The 12,653-nt window shown below is 35.7% G+C and overlaps 1 protein-coding gene across 1 annotated transcript in view; it reads right to left on the bottom strand.

Moving 5' to 3' along the window:
* The window catches only part of TTC6 (tetratricopeptide repeat domain 6), a 201,928-nt gene that overhangs the window by 89,459 nt on the left and 99,816 nt on the right, over positions 1–12,653 (bottom strand). The window contains exon 8 of the mRNA XM_060619579.3: positions 559–663. Coding sequence (XP_060475562.3) covers positions 559–663 — 105 coding nt within the window. The remainder of the gene's footprint in view (positions 1–558; positions 664–12,653) is intronic.

Raw genomic sequence — 12,653 nt, 5'->3', positions numbered from 1 at the left:
AGGAAGAAGAGAAGAGTCAGAACTGTATTGGGTGATATTAAATTAACTAAAAGTACACTTTAAAAAGTAAATGAAAATGACATGAAGATCTTTTAAACAACCAAGTAGTTCTATATCTTGGAAACTTGGTTGAATAAAATATTTATTCAAAAAGAAAACAGAACAGGGACTCCTGGGTGGCTCAGTCAGTTAAGCCTCTAACTTCGGCTCAGGTCATCTCACGGTTTGAGAGTTTGAGCCCTGCATTGCACTGTCTGCTGTCAGCACAGAACCAGCTTCAGGTCTTCTGTCTCCCTCTCTCTCTGTCCCTCCCCAGCCTGTACTCTCTCTCTCAAAAATAAATAAACATTAAAAAAAAAGCAGAATAATCTTATCGACTGGCTAGAGTGACATGGATAAGTACAACACTATAAGACCATCCAATCAGTCTTAATTATGGCAACAGTTGTCTGACAATTTACATAGCAACTGTCCAGTAAAATTTAATGTCATAATCAATTATACAATTTAATTATTAAACAACCAAAAAAAAGAGAGAAAAGTCATTCAGTGTGTTACCTCATATTTTGGATACAGAATTTCCTTCATAACAGATACTGGAACAGAGAATTTGGGTGAAGTTGGATTCCAAAACAACTTCGTACATCCTGGATAAGCAGACACCTTTGGAAATAAAATGAAAGGTTATTAAAAACCAGCAAATGATCTCTAGTGTAAAGACCCAAACTTCTGTCAAATGTGTTCCTAGTTGCCCAGATAGTGAGTTGACTGGTTCCATAACCATTGAACATCTGGAAAGGCAACTTTTCACACCCACCAGATTAGCAGAAATGTAGAGTTGGCAATTCCAACAAATGTCAACGATGTGGGGAAACTAGTAGAACCACAATGGAGACAAACCAGCCATTTCTAGTAAAATAAAAAATATATACTTCCCACTGTATACTCTAAGAAAATTCTTACACATGTGCATGAAGAGACATGTACAGGGATGTTCATGCAGCATATGAAATAGCAAAAAAGAAAACCCAATCTAAATGTCCATTAATAGAAAAACAAATTAATAAAATATGGCATATTCACATAACTAACACTATAAGGCCATTCAAGCCCAAAAATTATAAACCACAGATGGATCTTAGGAGCACAGTATTGACAGCAAAATAAGCATCTTTTAGAAAGTGTCATTTACGTAAAAGTCTCTAGACCACACATAACTATAGTATTTATTATTTAGTGTCACATATATATCTAATAAAGTATAAAATCATGAACTAGAAAGACTGCAATTATAACAGTAACTGCTGTTGGGTTAGGAGGAAGAGAAATGAAATTAGAAAGAAGTGCAAAATGACTTATTATTTTTTTAATTTCTTTTATTTAAAAAAATCTGAAACAAGTATGATAAAAAGTTAAAACAAATTCTTGATAAAGTGTCACCAGTTGTATGTTAGTTTGGTTTCTATATTTGTTTGTTTATTCAAACTTTTTCAAAATAAAACTTAATCAGGCATAGGTGAATTTTTAGGGAGGTGAAACTATTCTGCATGATACTGGAAATGTGGCTATATAACATGATGCATTTGTCAAAACCCACTAGACTTTAGAGCACAAACAGTGAACCTTTGTGTACAGAAATTTTAAAAAAATTATTTAGGGGGGAGCATGGGTGGCTCAGTCAATTAAGCACCTGACTCTTGATTTCAGCTCAGGTCATGATCTCACGGTTCGTGGGACTGAGCCCCAATTTGGGCTTTGTGCTAAGTGTGGAACCTGCTTAGGATTCTCTCTCTCTCTCTCAAAAAAAAAGAAAAGGTAAGAAAAGAGGAAAGGAAAGAAAAGGAAAGGAAAAGAAAGGAAAGGAAAGGAAAGGAAAGGGAAAGAGAAAGGGAAAAGAAAAGAAAAAAGAAAAGAAAGAAAAGAAAAAAATAATTTAGGAAATCAAGGGGAATCCCAGGATGGAATGCAGAATATAACAAAAAAACAATCTAACTGTATTATAAATGTATGAAACAACCTCACTGAAGGGGGTTGGGAAAAAAGTTGCTGACCTTAGTAACTTTGGAAATGAGTATAGTTTATAAAAATAAAGACAAAATAAATTGTATATAACACTACTTTAGTTGATGAAGTTGTATCCTCCAGGAATATGGGATAATAATTCTAATACATCTACACTGAAGTTGAACAGTTAAGTGAATAGATGGAAGATGGTAGGAGCCAGGGTTGTCACTGTTGGTTGGGAGTTTAAAGAAAAGCAAGGGAGGAGGTTAGAATGATCACGTAATAGATTCAAGTTGGAGACATCAGTATGACCCCATGTTTAGCTTAATTTAGACACAGGTTACATATAGACATATTTTTAGGAGTTAGTACATATTTCCTTACTGTGTCAGCTAAGAAGGCCTGGAAGCAATAATGCCCCAGTAGCAACAAGCACACCTAATGTCTAGCTGTTGGTTTCTGATTACGTTCTGCAATAAAGGGAATTGGGGCTTCTTGTTGAAATGGCTGTTTCTTGGGGAGCCTGGGTGGCTTAGCTGGTTAAGCATCTGACACTTGATTTTGGCTCAGGTCATGATATCGCAGTTTGTGAGATTGAGGCCTACACTGGGCTCTGCACAGATAGCATCAAGCCTGTTTGGGATTCTCTCTTTCCCTCTTTCTCTGCCTCTCCCTCTCTTGTGCTTTCTTGCTTTCTCACTCTCTCTCTCTCTCTCTCTCTCTCTCAAAAATAAATAAATAAACATTAAAAAAAAAAGAAATGGATGATTCTGTGGTCTGGGACAGGAAATATATAAGATGAGCCTTTTTAAAAAGTGTTGGGGCTTTTGGGTGGCTCAGTTGGTTGAGCGTCCGACTTTAGCTCAGGTCATGATCTCGCGGTCTGTGAGTTTGAGCCCCATGTCAGACTCTGTGCTGACAGCTCAGAGCCTGGGGCCTGCTTCAGATTCTGTGTCTCCCTCTCTCTCTGCCCCTCTCCCGTTCATGCTGTGTGTGTCTCTCTCTGTCAAAAAAAAAAAAAAAAACACTAAAAACAAATGTTTTTAAGTGTTATAAAAAAATCCCACGGTGATGGGGGATGGTGTTGAAGGGACATAGGAGCCAACTGAAGGAACTCTCAATAACCAATGCTCAAAATGTTTTAGCAAAATATTAATATTAATAATAATAATAAAGTAGTATTGGAGTATAACTCAAAGTGCAACATATATATCCATGACTCATACTATATAAATAATTGAATGAATAAATAAATAAATGAGAAGAAAAGGCAAATCTGCACAAATACAAATTAATTTTTTTTATTATACTCTGGCCTCCAGGAGATAGAGCACAACTCCACATTCATAAAGTGTGAGCTGAACATAAGTGACTTCCTCCCAAAGAGTATGGTATGAAAATGGGGAAAAAGAGAAACTATACAATGAAGAAACTTGACAAACACTACCTCAGATGATTAAGACTAACATCAACAGTCATAACACATGTTGATAACACGCACCTTTGATATGATGTAATCAAAATGGTGCTTTCCCTTGGTTGTCTTCCTTCCAAAATCACACCAGGCAAATCCCAATGGGGGGACATTCTACAAAATACCTGACTACTACTCCCCCAAAATCTTAGAAACTGTCACAGCCAAGAGCAAACTAACAAATACGACAACTAAATATATTGAGGTATCCTGGATGGGATCCTGGAACAGAAAATTAACATTACATAAAAACTAAAGAAGTCTGAATAAAATACGGGCCTTAGTTAATAACAATGTATAAATACTAGTTCATGGAACTGTAAGCTGTATTAGTTTGCTGACACTGCCATAACAAATTACCACTGGTGGTTTAAAGTAACAGAAATGTGTTCTCTCACTGCTCTGGAGACTAGAAGTCCAAAATCAAGGTGTGGGTATTTTCCAGGCTCCCTTGGAAGGCTCTCGGGAAGAATCCTTCCTTGCCTCTTCCGAACTTCTGGTGGTTGCCATCAGTCCCGGGCATTTCTTAGCTTGCAGATGCATCCTTCCAATCTCTACCTCTACCGTCAAATGGCCTTCCTGTGTGTCTGTGTGGTCAAAGGCATTTTCCTCTTATAACGACCCTGTCCTATTGGATTTAGGGCCCACCCTAAATCCAGAATTCACCCCAAGATTCTGAATTATATTTGCAAAGATCCTATTTCCAAATAAGGTCACATTCACAGGTATTGTGGGTTAGGCCTTGGACATATTTCTTTGGGGCCACTATTAACCCACTATTATCGTATTAATAATGGGGGAAACAGGATGTGTAATATGTGGGAAACCTCCATACCGTCTTTGCAATTTTTCTGTACTCTGAAACAATTCTACAAAATAAAGTTTATTATAAATAAGTAATTAAATATTAAATCAAACAAAAAATTTATCTCAAAAAATAGTTGGAGGCATAAAAATTAATCAGACATTCGTGACAAAACCTTGAAGAAAATGTGGTAAGATTTTTAAAAATAATAGCTGTTTGAATGCATGGTATTACTGGCGATTATGTTTTCTTTAATGTTTCCATTGACTTTTAATAATACTTAATTGGACTATTCATTTTCCCAAAGAAGATTTTTCACCAGAAAAATGACCTCAAACAATGTTAGAGCATTAACTTGCAAGCATCACTGCAGCATTGACTATGAAACCTTAATAGTGACATCTCCTAGAGGGTGGGTGTTACACAGAACTTTTAGAATAATATATAAAGACCCAAACACAGTACATAAAGATCCACAATTATAAGGTGACACTGAGTCTTGACCACTTTATTTCCAGTCAGATATACTTCAACTACTACATATACTTGATTGCATTTCCTATACCAACCGGGTAGAGAAAAGCAGATTTTGCAGGTGCCAGGTTAATTTGTCCACCATAGGAATTCAAAATTAAGTTTCTATCTCACTCATCCTCTGTTTTGCTGGGCACATTATGTCACTTTATGCTGTACAGACCTACAACCAGGAAGTCCTTGCTAAAAGATGAATAAAATCTTCCAAAATCATCTGACAACTCTTCTACCAAAGATCAACTAGAAATTAAGAAGATTTCAGGCATTCAAATGATAGGATACATACAATACCGTAATTCCTTCTGTGTAGTAGATAGACTTCCAGCAGCTTAAGCGTCCAGAATAAAATTATTCCCCTAGACGTAAGCAAGATATGACACTCAAAGAGGGAAGAAAGGACAATCCATCACCAAGCAACAGCACTTTGCTATTAAGGAAAAGCACAGGTGCACCTTCAGGAGAGAATTTATCAAATTAAACTGGTAAAGAAACACTCATCATGGTAAACTGATTTCCCCTGCAATGCTCAGAACTTTCTGAGAGAAGAACTAGGAAAATAGTTAGAAATGACAGGGTTGGTGGCTGCTAGTACTCAACAGGAAGATAGGGATTGCACAGCAAAGTAAATTACTATTAAGCAACCAGGCTGATTTAGTGTAATAGCACCTGCACAGCCCCTGTGGTTACTATGTATATTACAACCCCCTACAATAACTCCTGTTCACACTGAAGAGCCAAGGTCAGAGTATTCTGTTCACTAAGGGAGAGAGACATGCAAATTAGTTCCCAGGGATGAGTCAAGCTTCAGAGAAGTGAAACATAAGGATGAATAAGACTTTTCAAAATGCGGTCTGAGACTCCGAAGAGCTCAAGATCTTTTCGAGGGTCTTTTCAAGACTTTGTCAATACCTTTCCACACCTGAAAACTATTTCCTCAATAATATTAAGAGGCTACTTGCCTTTTTCTCTGTGTTGAAATTTGCACTGATGGTGCAAAACAAACAAACAAAAAAACATTGAGTAAAACTGATGGCACCTTACCATGAATCAAGGCAGCAGCACCTTAAAAATGCACACCAGAAGGCAGGAAAAATTGTTAAGAACACATCTTTATTTTGTAAGCACACATCAATGTGACTAAACGAGAATTACACATAAAGTGTTTCGGTGGCCGCAGAATGGTGGATTTGAGGAAAAACACGTGCTATTGTTAGAGTTGTGAACTGAACCTGCCACCATTTTCACTTTGACAAGACACACATCAAACTGGTCATTCAGACTTCGATATGTGGCAAGCATTTTCTTGAAACTAAATGAAGAAATCCTGTCATTTCAAATAAAACCACTTATAGTGTCTGTGCCAATGAAACAATTTAAGCATTTAGCCAAAATTAGAATTTTGGAAAATGTGTGCCCCTCACCATGAATGAGCCTGTCAGGTTCCCAATGTAGAAGACGGCTGACCACACCGACTCCATCTTTGGCCCTCCACCTTGTCCATGCCTGTGCAACGACCTCCCTCAGTGTCACATGGCAGACCCCATGGAGGTTGATGTATACAGTGACAGGAATGTGGGAGGGCTCATTCTGATCTTCCTTAAAGTGGTTCACAGAAGGCTCCGCTTTTGGTAACTAGTAGAGCTGACTGGTGCACAGATGCCACCACTTTTGATAACTACCTTTTAACCTCACCAAAATGCCCCTCACTCTATAAAAGCTAAAGATTAGGGTCCAGAGTGGACAAAGAATAGCTGCATAGTACCTGAGTAGTTTGTCTGCCCAATCCCCCTTGTCAGTAAGTTACCCTGAATAAAACTATAAATAGTATGGAGTGGTTTGCTTTCTTTTTCAGTCATAAAGTGCCTTCTCAGTCTGGAGGATACTTTGCTGTCCCTCCTCCACCTTCTAAGACAATGCTAAAACCTTTTTCTGATAATATTAAAAATACGGTATTTTGATATTATAGTGAAATGTATCAACTTTTGAAGATCTACATAACTTGATGAACAATATTTTCCAAATAACCAAGGTACAATGTTACAAAATAAAAAATGGGTAAAAAAAATACATTGCAAGTACAAAAAACCAATAGATTTTAATGTATCAAGGTATGAAAAAGTCGTTGATATGGTTTCTGCTTTCATTTGCAACAAAAATTTTTAGCTGTAGGAATTATCATTTAATACATTTTCTTTCAGCTACACAAATTATCATTCAATATTAATAACTAAGTTTAATTGCTTTGTTGTGGTCTAACACAATTTTTTATTGAACTTCTTTATTTTTGAGATAACTATAGATTCACATGCAGTTTTAAGAAATATTAAATAATGAGAGATCCCGTCTATACTAGTTTCCCTCAAAGGTAACATCTTGCAAGACTATAGTACAATATCACAAATATTAACATTAATACAGTCAAAATACAGAACATTTTCATTACCACAGGATCCCTCATGTTGTCCTTTTATAGACACACTCATCCCACCCCCCATGCTTAAACCCTAGATACCACTAATCTGTCTTCCATTCCTATAATTTTGTCACTTCAAGAATGTTATGTAAGGAAACCATAAGGTATGTAATCTTTTAAAAATGCTTTTTTTAGCAAAATTCTCTGAAGATTCATCCTCATAGTTGCATACATCAAGAGTTCATTCCTTTTTATTGCTGACTGGTAGTTGCATGTTAAAAAAAAAAAAAAAAAGACTGCCGAAATGTTTTCCAGAGGGTTGAGAGGAGATTTTTTTAAATTAAGAATTCAATTTCCTCCATAAAGACTCCACCAAAAAAACTACTAGAATAAATGGATTCAGTAAAGTTGCATGATACAAAATTAACACCCAGAAATTGGTTGAGTTTCTATACACTAATAACAAAGTAGCAGAAAGAGATATTAAGAAAATAATTTCATTTACGATTGTATCAAAAATAATAAAATACTTACCTAGGAATAAACTTAACCAAGGAGGTTAAAGATACGTAGTCTGAAAACTATAAAACACTGATTAAAGATATTGAAGATGACACAAACAAAAAGATATTTCATGCTCATGGATTGGAAGAATTAATATCGTTAAAATGTCCATATTCCCCAAAGCAATAATTCAGGGCAATCCCTACCAAAATACCAACAGCATTTTTCACAGAACTTGAACAAATAATACTAAAATTTGTATGAAACCAGTAAAGAGCCTGAATAGCCAAAGCAATCTTGAGAAAAAAGAACAAAGCTGAAGTTGTCACAATTCCTGATTTCAAAATATACTACAAAGCTGGAGTACTCAAAACAGTATAACACATGGCTCAAAAGAACAGAATAGAGAGCCCAGAAATAAACCCACACATACATAGCCAATTAATCTATGGCAAAGGAAGCAGGAATGTACAATGGAGGAAAGTCTCTTCAATAAACGATGCTGGGGAAAACTGGACCACTTTCTAACACCATACACAAAAATAAACTCAAAATGGAAAAAGATCTAAATGTAAGCCCTACAGTAACATTTTCCTAGATATGTCTCCTAAGACAAGGGAAATTAGAGCAAAAATAAATTATTAGGACTACATCAAAATAAAAAGCTTTTGCTCAGCAAAGGAAACCATCAACAAAATGAAAAGGCAGCCTACTGAATGGGAGAAAATATTTGCAAATTATATATTTGATAAGGGGCTAATACCAAAACATATGAAGAACTTATACAATTCAACACACACACACACAAAAATTTAATTAAAAAAAATTGGGCAGAAGAGGCACCTCGGTGGCTCAGTCCGTTAAGCGACTGAATCATTATCTCGGCTCAGGTCATGATCTCACTGTTCATGAATTCAAGCCCCACATAAGGGTCTGCACTGACAGCATGGAACCTACTTAAGATTCTCTGTCTCCTTCTCTCTCTGCCCCTCCCTCACTTGTGCGCACTTGTGCACTCTCTCTCTCTCAAAATAAATAAACTTTAAAAAATACTTCAAAAAACTGGGCAGAAGACCTGAGTAGGCATTTTTCCAAAGAAGGCATACAGATGGCCAACAGATACATAAAAAGATGCTCAACATCACCACTCATTAGTGGAAATGAAAATCAAAATCACAAGATATCACCTTACACCTGTCAGAATGGCTAAAATAAAAAAGACTAAAAAATAACAAGTGTTGACGAGGATGTGGAGAGAAAGGAACCCTTTTGCACTGTTGGTGGAAATGTAAACCGGTGCAGCCACTGGAAAACTATATGGAGGTTCCTCAAAAAATTAAAAATAGAAATTCCATATGATCCAATAATTCCGCTACTGGGTATTCATCTGAAGAAAATGAAACACAAATTTGAAAAGATGTGTGGTACCCCTATGGTTGTTGCAGCATTATTTACTTAGGAAGCAACCTAAGTGTCTATCAGTAGATGAATGGATAAGGAAGATGTAGTATGTAAACACACACACACACACACACACACACACACACACACACACTGGAATATTACACGGCCATAGAAAAGGATAAGATGGTGCCATTTGTGACATGAATGAGCCTAGAGAGTATTATTCTAAGTGAAATAAGTCAGACCGAGAAAGACAAATACCATATGATTTCACTCACATGTGGAATATAAAAAATGAAATGAATAAACAAAAAGAAGAATCAGACCTATAAATATAGAGAACCAACTGATTGTTGCCAGAGGGAAGGAAGGTGGAGAACGGGCAAAAATGGGTGAAGTGTATTAGGAGATACAGCTTCTTATTATGGAGTGAATAAGCCATGGGAATGAAAAATACAGTGTAGGGAATACAGTCAATGATATTGGAATAGTGTTATATGGTGAGAGAAGGTAGATGCACTTGCAGCTATGCATATATATGTACTATGCATATAGCATAAAGGTTAGAGAAGCTGAACCACTATATTTTATACCTGAAAGTAATGTAACATTGTATGTCAACTATACTCAAACAAAAACACATTTTTAATAATTCAATTTCCTTAATAGTTATAAGGCTATTCAAATTATCTACTTCATAATGAGTGAGCTGTGGCAGCTTTGTTTTCTGAGGAACTGCTCCATTTCATCTAAGTTGTCAAATTTATATGTGTAGAGTCACTCATAGTGTTCCCTTATTCTTTTGACATCTGAAAGATCTTTAGGGACATCTCGCATTTCATTTCTAATATCGGTTAACTTGTGTCCTTTCTTTTTTTTCTTGTCAGTCTTGTTACAGATCAATTTTATTGATCTTTTCAAAGAATTAGATTTTGTTGCATTGATTTTCTCTATATTTTCTGTTTTCAATTTTACTGATTTCTGCCCTTTATTATTCCTTCCCTTTGCTTACTTTTTATTTTGCTCCTCTTTTTTTTAGGTTTCTGAGGTAGAAGCTTAAATTATTTATTGAGGGGCACCTGAGTAGCTCAGTCACTTAAGCAGATGACTCTTGGTTTTGACTTGGTCATGATCTTGGGGTTCCCGGGTTCAAGCCTCACATAAGGTTCTCTGCTAACCATGTGGAGCCTGCTTGAGATTCTCTCTCCCCTTCTCTCTCTCTGTTCCTCACCTGCTCATGTATGCTTTCTCTCCATCTCCCTCTCAAAATAAACAAATAAAACTCAAAAATGTTTTAAAATTATTTATTGATACTTTGTCTTTTCTCTTTTTTTTAATTTTTTAAAATGTTTTTATTTATTTTTGTGACAGAGAGAGACAGACCATGAGCAGGGGATGGGCAGAGAGGGAGACACAGAATCGGAAGCAGGCTCTAGGCTCTGAGCTGTCAGCACAGAGCCCGATGTGGGGCTCAAACCCGCAGACTGTGAGATCATGACCTGAGCTGAAGTCGGACGCTTAACCGACTCAGCCACACAGGCGCCCCGATACTTTGTCTTTTCTACGGTAAGCATTTAGTGCTATAAATTTCCCTTTCAGCAGTGCTTTAACTGTGTGCCACACATTCTGATATGTTATATGTTCATTGTAATTCTGTTCAATTGATTTTCTATATGGTTTTCTATCTGTTGAGACTTTCTTGTTAAGCCACAGTTACTTATAACTTTATTGTTTAGCTTCTAAGTATTTGGACATTTTTCTGTTATCTTTGTTATTGATATCTAAGTTGATTCCATTATGGATTTGCTCTGTCTTGGTATATGACCTATGGGAACTTGAAAAAAATGTGTATTCTGTTTTTGTTGGGTGTAATCATATATAATTTCAACTAGATTCTATTGGTTAATGGAGTTTTTGAGTTCTTCTACATCCTTGCAGATTTTCTCTCCAAATGTTTTATTAATTACTTACAGAGGGATGTTGAACTCTCCAACTGTAAATGTGGAATATCCCATTTCTCATTCAGTTTTTGCTGCACATATTTGGTAGGTCTGTTCTTTGGTGCACATACTTCTTAAGACTGCCATGTCTTCCTGGTAGGTTGGCACTTTTATCACAGTATAATGCCCCTCTCTGTCTCTGATAACTTCCTTCGCTTGTAAGTCTACTTTTTCTGATATTAATGATATTAATAATAATATTAATAACCTGCTTTTCTTTGATTTATGTTTGCATGCTATACTTTTACCCTTTTGCTTTCAACCTTCCCATATCATCATAACTGAAGTCAGTTACTTGTAGACACTATATACTGAGTCATGTTCTTTTAATCTACTCTACAATCTCTGTCACATAATCGGTGTATTTAGACAATTTACATATAACTTATGGATATAGTCTGCCATTTCATTTTTTTGTTTTGTTTGCTCTATCTGGTATCTTTTGTTTTTCTGTTTCCTTTTTCCTGCCTTCCTATTGCCTGGATATAGTTTTAAATTCCACTTTTATTTATCTATGGTGTTTTTGAGTGTATCTCTTTCTATAGCTTTTTAGTTTTGTTCTAGGAATCACATTATGTAAAAATAACTTATCAAAGTCTACAAATGTCATCATTTTACCAGTTTGAGTAATATGAAACCTTGCCTCCCTTTTTGTCTCCTTACCCTTCCCCATTTATAATTATTTTAAACATTTCCTCTATATACATTTAATAACATAATTTTTGTTTCAACTGACAAACATAATTTAGAATACTCAAAAGGAGAAGGAAACTAATGCATTTACTCATATTTTTGCTTTAAATGTTTTTGTTCCTTCTAGATACTCCAAGATTCTTCTTTTCATCATTTTTTCCTATTTAGAGAACTTCCTCTAGTCATTTTTTTAGGGCAAATCTGCCAGCAACAAATTCTCTGTTTCCTTTCGTCTGAAAATGTCTTGATTCCCTTTTATTCCCAAAGGATATTTTCTCCAGATACAGGACTGATTTCTGACTTCAATAGTTTCTGATGAGAAATCCACTGCCATTCAAATTGTTTTTCTCCTATAGGTAACATACTGTCTCTCTCTTGGTTCTTTCAAGGTTTTTTTCTATGTCATTACTTCTCATAAGTTTGAGTATTATGTGACTTAGTACAAATTTCTTTAGATTTTTCCTGCTTGGGGTTTGCTCAGGTTCCTAAATATGTTTGTATTTTTCCAAATTCAGAGTTTTTCAGCCATCATTTCTTCTTACACATTTTCAGTCACCTCTATCTCTTCTTTTTCTTCTCCTTGCAGGACTGCAACAACACAAATGTTAGATCTTTGGTAATATTCCCACAGGTCAAGGGACCTGTTCCCACAAGTCTATTTTTTTCAGTTTATTTCTCTTTGTTGTTCAGACTGGATAAATTCTATTGTTCTATCTTCAACTTCACTGATTCCTGTCTCTGCCACTCTACTTTTGAGCCCATCTACTATGCTTTTTATTTCAGTTATTATGCTTTTAATTCTAAAATGTTTTCTGTTTCTCC

This window comes from Panthera onca, chromosome B3, assembly GCF_046562875.1.
Source record: "Panthera onca isolate mPanOnc1 chromosome B3, mPanOnc1 haplotype 2, whole genome shotgun sequence".
NCBI lineage: Eukaryota > Metazoa > Chordata > Mammalia > Carnivora > Felidae > Panthera > Panthera onca.
This window is presented reverse-complemented; position numbering and strand designations above follow the sequence as displayed.